Source organism: Brassica rapa, chromosome A03 (genome assembly GCF_000309985.2).
Source record: "Brassica rapa cultivar Chiifu-401-42 chromosome A03, CAAS_Brap_v3.01, whole genome shotgun sequence".
In the NCBI taxonomy this organism is placed as follows: Eukaryota; Viridiplantae; Streptophyta; class Magnoliopsida; order Brassicales; family Brassicaceae; genus Brassica; species Brassica rapa.
Genome location: NC_024797.2, coordinates 34,893,115 through 34,903,686, shown reverse-complemented (window position 1 = coordinate 34,903,686; position 10,572 = coordinate 34,893,115). Strand labels below are relative to the sequence as shown.

At 39.0% G+C, this 10,572-nt stretch overlaps 4 protein-coding genes across 4 annotated transcripts; all 4 read right to left on the bottom strand.

The window, feature by feature from the left end:
• Nucleotides 1-177: 177 nt before the first annotated feature.
• Nucleotides 178-819, bottom strand: LOC103848288 (F-box protein At2g35280-like). Its single transcript, XM_009125222.1, has one exon. It carries the CDS (start codon nt 817-819, stop codon nt 178-180), a length of 642 nt encoding a protein of 213 aa, XP_009123470.1.
• Nucleotides 820-1,179: 360 nt separating this feature from the next.
• On the bottom strand, nt 1,180-4,332 carry LOC117132855 (F-box protein At2g35280-like). The gene has a single exon (XM_033288241.1). The coding sequence runs from the start codon at nt 2,918-2,920 to the stop codon at nt 2,276-2,278; it is 645 nt and encodes a 214-aa protein (XP_033144132.1). The 5' UTR covers nt 2,921-4,332; the 3' UTR covers nt 1,180-2,275.
• Nucleotides 3,927-4,322, bottom strand: LOC103848289 (F-box protein At2g35280). The gene has a single exon (XM_009125223.1). It carries the CDS (start codon nt 4,320-4,322, stop codon nt 3,927-3,929), a length of 396 nt encoding a protein of 131 aa, XP_009123471.1.
• Nucleotides 4,333-4,757: 425 nt separating the features above from the next.
• LOC103848290 lies at nt 4,758-8,346 on the bottom strand. The gene has a single exon (XM_033288220.1). The coding sequence runs from the start codon at nt 8,299-8,301 to the stop codon at nt 5,386-5,388; it is 2,916 nt and encodes a 971-aa protein (XP_033144111.1). The 5' UTR covers nt 8,302-8,346; the 3' UTR covers nt 4,758-5,385.
• Nucleotides 8,347-10,572: the final 2,226 nt, after the last annotated feature.

The window sequence follows — 10,572 nt, the reverse complement described above, 5'->3', positions numbered from 1 at the left end:
AATAACTTAGATAGTGGACCAACTGTCCTGATACAGACTGAGGAACAAAAGACAAGCATTGATGCCAAAGCATTATAAAAACAGAGTAAAAACAAAATAAGATGAAACTTAATGAATAAAACAGGAAAAAAAAAGGCTTGAATGCTTGGTTCTCTCAGTTGCAGACGTTTTGTTCGTTTACATCATGTAAACAAACTTTGTCAATTGCTTATAATAGAAGCACGTATCACAGCGCTCGTGAATATTGTCTCTGTGGCATGTGATGGTCTCTCCTGTGCTTCGGTAAGCAGTCATGTAAGACTCAAGTCTTGTGACTCTTATTCCATGGAGTGAGCGCTTGACCCTTCTCCAGCACCTGTCAGCTCGGTTTTTGCTTTGTCTCCATCCAAAGGTATCTAACATTGCTTGTCCAATTGCCGTTTCACCCTTAGCTAGCATTATTACACCATAAAGGTAAACAGCTTTCTCGTACGATCCTTCTGCTGCGATCTGAAGATGCAGCAAGCCTCCATCGACGTTTTGGTGGTGGAAATATTGTTGTATCCCCCGTACGTAATGAGCTTGCAAGTTACCGCTTGCGAGAGAATTTTCCATAAGACTTTGGTACCTTTGTAACGCAGCTCGTGGATGAACGGTTAACGGGTGGATATTGAGGTTCCTATAGACAATAGGAACTGCGGCCGAGCGGGCAAGAGGAGGGACCGCAGCCAAGAGATTTCGGACTGCTCTCCTGGAGTGCCTTGCTACACGTTGAATGATTTCTGTTTGCATATCAATTGGCAAGAGTTCGAGGTTAGAGAGATCTCTGTTTCCGGCCATTGTGATATGAGTTTTTTTTTTTTCTTCTGGTTAATTCATGTGGAACTTGCAGAGTTTATATATAGGTGACAATGGTTTGGTGTGATCAATATATGTCGAGCCATAGTTAGTGCTTGACGTGATCTGCTCTGTGTAATTGATTTTTTTAAAAGTTATTTCAGGAAGTGTGCTCTTTTCGTGGTGACTGTTTGATATTTTTTTGATAATCATTCAAACTTCATATATATTAGATTCCTCATATAGAAAGTACTCATAAAATCTCGTGTTTGAATGTTTGAATGTCTTGTGTTTGGATATTTCATATATATTATATTGTATTTAATAGTATAGATATGTATGAGAATTGTATTAATGGATTGGTTTTTTTTTTTTGAATTTTGAATGGTTTTTTTTTTTTGGAACTTGAATTTTGAATGACTAAGATTAGTTTTTATAAGTAACTAAACTTAGATTTTGTTTATAAATTTTGAATGACTAAGATTTCGGTTATGAATTTTGAATGATTAAGATTTTGTTTATGAATTTTGAAATGATAAAATTAATTATTATAAGTCAAATACATAGAAGAAACCCGTTTGGGATTAATATATTAAATCAGGTATGATGGTTTAGTATGGTGGTTTAGTACATGTTTTTATTAGTTTGTTTTAATTTATAAAAATCAGATTTGGGCTAAGTATCAGAAAATGAAACCAAGCTTTGAAGTCATCTAACTCATCCCGAGTTATTCTGAATATTTTCCGTAATAAGAAAAAGGAACACATGATTCATGAGCCAATGGCCTCATAGGACGGACTCTTGGTTTACAGACATGACGGAAGATAGAATGAGACTATGCAGCTGCTTAACAGGACTATGTCGCTTCGGTTATTTTTGGAGTCATTCGTTTTCTTTCTTGAACGCGTGTTCAGGTATATTTTAAGACAAAACCTAGATAAGCATCTTCTGTGCATGCTTTTGCATGCAGACGCGTAATATACGTACGTGACAGTTGACAAATTTCTGGATGAAGGTATTATTTAAAAAAAAAAAAATTAATTAGCAATTTGAAACCATTGATAAGATAATGTTTTTTAAAAAATATTGGAAGATATAACTAAATTGATAAAAATTAAAGCAAAATGATATATTAAGTCGGTCAAACCACCAAACGTGATAAGGACGTGGGATGTGGAATATTTTTTGTTTGTAGTTTGGATAAATATTTTTTGTAATAGTTTGGACAAAATATTTTAACAGTTCCGGTGTGTTGTAGGAAATATTGAGTGAGTAATTGTAATTTTAATTCTGATAATAATCGTAAAGAAAATGATGATAATAAGAAAAAAACCTCACATAGATACTTTTTAAACATCATGCAAAATAAGAAACTGATTAAAGAAAAAAAGAGAAACAACATAATAGGATAGGTAAACATAAGGAAACTTAAACATAGCAGCATGAACACTGGAGTGGACTACTGGATGAAGATGATAAATTTTTGCATCTGTTTGAAAATGTAACATCTTGCACAGCGGGTGTCAAGATCGTTCCAGTGGCAGGTTAGCGGTGGTGCGTTCGTCATCATATTTTGTATGTACTCAGGCTTCACTGTGATGATGAAGGTCCTTAGCGATATCTTGTTTTCCCTCCAGCAACGATCACCTCGGCGTCTGCTCGCCTCCCAACCAAGGGAACGTAAAACCATTGTCCCTTCTTCTTGATTTCCTGTGCATAGCAAAAGAATAGCGTAGAGGTATGTGCCATTGCCATAGGAACCTTCCGCTGATTTCCGAAGGTGGTACATGCCCAAAACTGTGTTGTCATAGACAAAATATTGCTTCACCCCTTCGATATAGTGGGCAGCTGGGTTGTCACTTCTAATACACTTGTCCATCAGGCTGTTGTATTGTACAAACGTTGTCTGAGGATTCATGGTTTGGGGACGCAAGTTTAGTTTGTTGAAGACACGTTCATCTTCAACGGCAGAGGAAATGGTTTTTGACACCAATAGGCAATTGCCGATATCTTCTCGTGATGAAGAGGCAACTCGTGAGAGTATTTCCCCAAGGAGATCTTGTGGAAGTGATTCTAAGAGGGAGAGATTGTTTTGAGCTGTCATTTTGGTGGAAAGTGTTTGAGATGATATTGTTTTGCAAAGAGCGAGAGATTTGATTTTATAATGGTTCACTTTTTTTTAATTTATTATGATGGTTTGACTAATTGCCTTATTATAGGGATTTTTAGGAAATTTTGAATCTATAATTAAATGTATGTTTTGAATTTGATTAACGTAGTTGATAACGTTTGGGTGCTGATTAATGTATAAGAATATTGTTGACATATTTTTGGTAGGCGATGAGTTAATGTTCTGGATGGTAGTAGGTTCCGTTGTATATTTTGTCGTAATTTTCGCTGTGATATATACGTGTAGATTTAGACTAAACAAAGACTCATATTTTTAACGAAAGATACATACGTGTAGAGATAATTGGAATGAAGATAGCAATGAACGATTCTGTATTTATTATGATTTTCTTTTTGATTTGCCTGATTTGAGTAGATATTTTGAAATGCTAATTTTTCTTTATAATGTATTGAACATAATATGTTTTTTATTTATTAATGATTTTTTTATATATAGTCAGTGTAGGAGATCGTTTATATATTTTTTAACTTACTTCAAGTATGTTTCCGGAATAAAAATTGGGGATTCAAATAAGACACCTTATATGTGAAAACATGAAATACTTTAATTTAGTAAAACGGTAACAGAAATTCAAACAAAGCAATAACAGAAATCTTAATTAAAACTGAAACAGAAATTCAAAGAAGGAAAACAGGAATGATAGCAGTAGATGGGCTTGACTCTGAAGCTCCCATCAAATAAAGTCAATAAACTTCAGCACTTGCTTGTAGTGAAAGCAACGCTTGCACCGAGTATCCAGATCATTGACGTGGCACCTTTTGGAGGGTTTAAGGAGCAGCATGTTTCTGACATACCGCTTCTTCCTGGAAATGTCAAAATGGCGCAGAGACCTCCTAATCCTCCTCCAGCAACGATCAACTTGTTGCTTGTTGTCCCTCCAGCCTAGAGTAGCCATGTACCGTTTCCCTTCTTCCAGGTTTCATCTGGACAGCATAAGCAGACCGTACATGTACGTAGCGTTTGCGTAATCTCCATCGGCGGAACTGCGAAGGTGGGATAGTCCTTTGGCAGTGTTCCCAAAGTGAAAATATTCCTTCAAGCCCTCTATGTAGTGGGCTTCAGGATTATTTTCCTTCAGACACATCTCCATTAGGGCAGTATGGTCTTCGAGCGTAGTGAGAGGGTGGTCGGAGAAATAGCCAAGGTCCAGATTTTTGAAAGACGGCGGTGATGCTGATCCTGGAACGACATTGTAGGACAGCGCTGAGTTTTCGGTATTTTCATGTTGGGTTGACACAGCCAAAGATGGGATTGTGTCGAGGGATTGGTTGGTTTCGTCAGGGAAGATGAGGTAGTCATCTTGTGGGGAAGCCATCGCTTTGTGTTTGTTTCTGAGTTTGTATATTTTGGGAGAGAAGCTTCAGTGTTATATATACTGTGGGATGCTTATAACAAATATCTCGCGAGTTAAATGTATATCGTGCGTTTTAAAAGAGGGTCTGATCTTACTGCCTAGTTATAGGGATTTGATTTACGCATGATCTTACTGTGTAATTTTTATGATTAGAGTTTATAAATCAATAATAAGCGGTCCTCACTTTCCTGAACTGGCAATCCATACTCTGCTATTAGGAATATGTGTATGTCGTGTTTTTAATATTTTAAATTTTTTGTAACATATAGAACCATTTTTTTAAGTTTTCTGAATAGTTAATTGTGGACCGACCTTGTGTACGTTGTCGTAAAGAATGAATGTTTGTAACAACAAAACTTGCCGTCAACGTTTAGTAAACGGCACGAATGTTTGTTGTTAAGAAAAGACAGCATGAATGTTGTAATAATATATTTCTGTTTTGTTGTTTCAGTAAACACTAAACAGCGTGATTGTTGTAATAATATATTTTAATTTAGGTGGTGTCGTAAGATTTTAAATTTCCAATCTGAATGGAGGCAAGAATCATATGTGTTGTTGTTTCGCGTGCCTGACAAGTTACATAAGGTGAACCATTCGAACAAACAATATTTTTAGCATTGGGCGAATAAATTCTATATCTCAACAGAGGACTCATATGTATCTACGCTCGCGTATATGTCAAGTAACCTAAAATGTGGATCTTTTGAATTAAGGAAATTAGTAACTCCAATAGAAGACAATAATATGCGAAAACGGAACTTTGTAATCTTTGTGAAATTTTTTCTAAAATAAGAGATTATAAAACCTAAAATTTATTTTAAAAGACAACAGCGGCTAATATTAATGAACATCATCTTTTTTCTCTATTGTTTCTTATCTCCCCGATGACCGTGTGCTGTTGTGGGATTGACCGTTAAGCACTGGATTGGTCACCCATCCTGCTTCCTGCAATGTATAAGTGTAAGCGTGGATTATATATAGTTGTTACGATTAAAATGTCATTATGAGATAGATTTGTTAGTATCTAACCTGTATTGAGATTACTGAAGATCTCTCTGTACACGATATTTGAAACTGCTTCCTTTGAAGTAGTAGTTTCTGTATCATCGAGAATTTTGAGACCTCCAGGTGTTGTCACTCTTGAGAGAGCAACATACAGTTGACCATGACTGAAAACTGGTCTCGGGAGATAGAGAGCGACCTGTTTGAGGCTTTGTCCTTGACTTTTATTTATAGTCATCGCATAGCAAACTTTAATGGGAAATTGTCGCCTTCGAAACGTGAATGGATGCGATGCGTCGTTAGGCGATAACTGAATCCTCGGGAGCAGAACGCTGTCGCCTACATGAGTCCCAGTAAGCACCTCGGCTTGTATTATTCTGTTACCTAGTCTTGAAACCATCATCCTCGTTCCATTGCAAAGTCCGTTTCGTTGGTTCAGGTTGCGTAGCATCATAACTGGGACGCCAACCTTGAGACTAAGTTTGTGGGTGGGCAAGCCTGGGAACTCGAGTGAGTTAAGGTATTCTTGTGTGTAGTTTGATGTCCAGTCATCTTCTGGTGTAGATTCGAAGGCAACACTATCAGCACTTAAGTAATCCTTCTCTGCAGATGGTACCTTGGACAAGAGGTAAGCGTTTATATCACGTGCACTTGCATTTGTAGGTGCCAATATCGCTCGCTCTGTTAAGTAACAACGATTCAAATAGTTCTTGACGAAGTCGGGGTATGCTGCCTCTGATAAAGACTGATGTGGATCATCATTTGTGGGGATCACGAATTCTTTCCCTATTAAAACCTGGTCACTCTCGTCATTAGTACATTCTCTACATCTTGCAGTCGCAGCTGTGCCATTGCCAACACTTAGTATCCATTCTGCAAATTCTTTATCTGCTTGACTAAGTCTCATGTTGATCGACAAAGTATAGACCTCTGCAGACGCCCATAGATAGGACTTGCTGATCGATGCTGCAACAGTGTCTTGGCGGGTTCCTTGAGGAATTACTGGTAATATTTGTCTGAAATCACCACCGAGAAGCACAGTTTTACCACCAAAAGGTTTTGAAGCAGCTTCTGGGTTTGCAGTGGACTGAAGATCTCTGAGCGTACGGTCCAGTGTTTCAAAAGCTTGACGATGTGCCATGGGTGCCTCGTCCCATATGATCAAGTCTGTCTTCACAATCAGCGCTGCCAGCATTGAGTTTTTCGGGATTTCACACATTGTCTCGTCAGTCAAGTTCAGGGGTAACTTAAAACGTGAGTGCGCAGTCCTTCCACCCGGGAGTAGGAGAGCTGCAATCCCAGCAGACGCAACAGGAATAACCACTTTACCAATTGACCTCAGCTTCGCGATAATGGTTCTGTAGACATACGTTTTACCAGTGCCTCCAGCCCCATATAAGAAGAATAGCTTTCCTGCTTGTTTATCAACTGAATCGATGACAGCGTTGTATATCTTCTTCTGGTCTTCGTTGGTGGTTGTGAATAGTTTTTCATGCTCAATCCTCTCTTTCTCGGTATCGTAATTGAGCTCTTGACGAAGAACTGTGTTAGAAATCTCCTTGAGAATAGTTTCGTCTGGCCGAGGCATTCCAGGGAAATCAGTGAGTGATTTATCATTCTCTTTCAAGAGTCTCTCAATCTCCATCAGAGTATATTGCTGAAGTTGCTCATCCTGAAGAATCAATTCCGGAAACCCGAATTCTTTCTGTTTCATATAGAGAATGTCTTCAGACAAAAACTTCCATGCATGTTCCCAGAGTTTAAAAGGATTAGCGACTTCACAGTAGATCAGTATGATGATAAACAACCTCCGTAGCTGCCATCCTGTTGCCCAGTGCGATGGTTCTTCGATAGCTTCATGCCATTCCTTGTCGTCATCAAGTAGACCACGGGCATAGCAAGCATCCCTGAACTCTTCATATACTGTACTGCCAACTGTACAGAGATATTCAAAACCAGTAGGTCCTTTGACAACATGAATGAGCATTCTCAGATAGTAAAGAGCTCCAGATGCTGGATGCACATAGGTGACTCTTCCTATGGAAGCCCCCGATTTTCTTGGTGTCCAGGTTTTACTGTCGGGGTGGTATGTAAACCTTGTTGGGAACTGAATGTACGTGAGTTCTCTTGCCTCCTCATAAGTCTGGCATGCCACAAAGAACGCAGTTAGCATTGTTTTTTCTACGTCCTCTTTTGACAGTACGTCCCTTAAGTTTTTATCTTCGTCATACACGAGCTTCTGCTTCCCAGGAAGGTGTAGTGCAAGCTTCATGACTGAAGGTTGGTTGTGATGAATGTGGAACGAAAAAAGTCTCCATGATGCTTCACAGGCGGAGATATACCTACAATCTTGAAACTTCTCGATCTCATCAACCTCGATCTTTTGCTTTTTCTTTTCACCATCTTCAACCGATTCTTCTCGAGTCTTTTTAAGCAGAACAGTGGATCTGTCAACCCCTTTCGTGATGTACTTAAACAGATACTTTATTGCATTTGTCTTGCAGCACCATTCAATGTTTATGTGCGCTTGGTATTTCTTGAGAAGGCTGAGGTTATGAGGCACAACATACTGATTACCAATAGTGGTATCACCTTTCAGAACAGAGCTTCGTTCATCAGCTCGCCTTTTATAAACCACAAAGCCTGATTTGTCAATCCTCGTATTATCTGAGTAAGACTTTGGGTAGTTCTTGGTGCACTCTCCCTTTTCCATACAGGGGGATTTTGGTCTGTCCCGGCCGCAGGGTCCGTGCATCATGTGCCGCTCTACCAATTCAAACCCTTCCCTGTCTGTCTCTTTGTTTGGTAGCTCCGCTGAGATGTACTGGTCTATTACAGCAGCACTTGGTTCTCCTTTAAATCCTTCGAACCATAACAGTATGTGGGCATGCGGGAGACCACGTTTCTGAAACTCAACGGTATATACAACTGCATTCATTTTTAAAAATATAGCTATCAGTTCATTAATCCGTTAGTTAGCTAAGATGCTGTTTAAATTCACATGCACTGTGAGAACTAATATAATATTGTACCTGCAGCTGGCTTAGGAAAGAACACGCCCTTTTTGAAATCAGACATCATTTCATCGAGCTTGAGCTTAAAAATACGGCATTCAAGGTCCGGTCTGTTGTTAGCTGTGTCACCACCGTAGACATCAAGGTGTTGTCTGAGTTCAACCCAGTTTGGGTTGGCAGTGAACGTTATGAATAAGTGAGGATTACCATGCCAACGACAGATGGCCATGGCATCTTGGTATTTCTCAGACATGTACCTTGGCCCAGCTGTGAATGATGAAGGCAGGATAATTCTTTTTCCTAATTCCTTAGCATCAGTATCACCGCTATTCACGGCGTCACATATGTTTGTATATAATTCAGCTCTGAGCTTTTTCTGATTTAATCTGATAAACCGCAACCTCTCTTGCTCAGTTGCAATGTAAGAATCGACAATATACTGATGAAGCAACCGACCTGACTTGATGATTGTCATACCCTCTGATGGTCTTGTCTGAAGCTGATAGGCATAAAATTCTCTCATTGTCATACATTCTCTTTTAACTCTGGAGTTTTATGTAACATGATATGGGATCCTTTCATGATAACCATATTCGCCATAAGGAAAAAGCAAAGGATACTGGAAGCTCATGTAAAGAGGATGCAAATCACTGATCCTCTGCAACTTCTTCGATTTAAACTCCACGACAATATCCTTGCCAGCTGAATTTGAAGATAAATCACCAACTATGAGACCACCAATTTCGTCAGAACTTGGTAGATCATATTGTCTACCCATCTGGCGGTTGCTTACAAAAGTGATGGTGAAATCATCTGAGTTGTTGGTCTCTATTCGATCGCGAGCATGCCTGAATGTTTGAGCCAAGTGGTTATGTCTGTCTAGCATCTCTATCAACTGAGCAAGCAAGTTGTCGTCAACTGCCACTTCAGATGTCCCTTTACTAAAAGCTTTCTTCCGGTTCTTCAATTCGTTGAGTTTGTCAACGATATACAACTGTAAATACTGAGGTGTTTTCCCATCTTCAGGAAGGAGGGAGCCAATTTGATGCAGAACTTGGCCATATACTCTGAATGCAAAAGGACCTGAAGTTCCAGTGACAGAATGATCAACATGACCTCCCATAGAAGTGAATGCTAACATTCCATTGAAGACGCGTATTTGCAAGCGGAAACTTGGTTTCTCTAAGAGTTCCTTCAGGGGCGATGGTGGTTCCTGACGTGGTGGAAGCTTTACACGTCCTTGTTGACAGCATATGCTAAATCTACAGGTTGAATTTCGGGTCTCTTTCACTACTGCTTCAGCTCTCCACACGTAAGCGTGACAATCTGGACAAGTAACCAAATCCCAGTTGCTAACAGGAGGCCGCTTTGAATGCCCTGCAATGTGTATAAAATATTGATGAATATCTAATTCAAGAGATTTTGCTAATGTTTAGATTAATAGTATCAGTTTTAGTACCACGACGACGGGTTCCACTCGTTGAAGCAACGTCTGCAATCAACAAAAAAAATTTAGTTCCGGTAACGGGTGTGAGGTCCTATGATAAAAATGATTATTTATTTGATAATAGTCAATGAAATCCAAACTGACTAAAATGAATTATTGTTTATTCAAAAATAAGAACAATATTCTAGCATTGTCAATTGTATAATTTCAGTATAAATCGACGTTTGATAGAATTACTAACCTTTGTTTGTTTGCAATTGTAACTTGCAAACTTTTTTCCTCACTCGTAAAGCTCGAGCCTTTTTAGCATCGTCTGCGTTATAAAGTATTAGTTAAGCTAACTATAACTTTCGTTGTAAAGACTCTGTTCTATACGAAAATATAAAGATTATATCTAACCCTTTTTTCTGCAACTTTCAGGGGTAATAGCTTCCGGAGCAAAGTTTGTTGTTAGACACGGTTCCATCTGGTTCATACTGAACGCCGCTGCTCCTGCTGGGCGTCTCTCTGTTCACAGACCAATGCAATCTTATATATTTTTCCATAAGACAAAGCACCAATCCCATTAATGTATTTCCTATAACCTGATACTGTTTGACGGTGTATCATAGGAGTAACTTGTTCATATAAGATTGGCTCTGTTACATAAACGGGGTCAGCTACATGGGTGGCGTTAGAGGTTGAGACATTGTCCGGTCTGTCACCACGTTTAGCTGCTCGGATTAGTTGTCTTCTTTTCCGAGCCTGT

What these genes read in the sequence shown, in the direction of transcription:
- LOC103848288 (XM_009125222.1), bottom strand. Translation starts at nt 819, where the DNA reads ATGGCCGGAAACAGAGATCTCTCTAACCTCGAACTCTTGCCAATTGAT.
- LOC117132855 (XM_033288241.1), bottom strand. Translation starts at nt 2,920, where the DNA reads ATGACAGCTCAAAACAATCTCTCCCTCTTAGAATCACTTCCACAAGAT.
- LOC103848289 (XM_009125223.1), bottom strand. Translation starts at nt 4,322, where the DNA reads ATGGCTTCCCCACAAGATGACTACCTCATCTTCCCTGACGAAACCAAC.
- LOC103848290 (XM_033288220.1), bottom strand. Translation starts at nt 8,301, where the DNA reads ATGAATGCAGTTGTATATACCGTTGAGTTTCAGAAACGTGGTCTCCCG.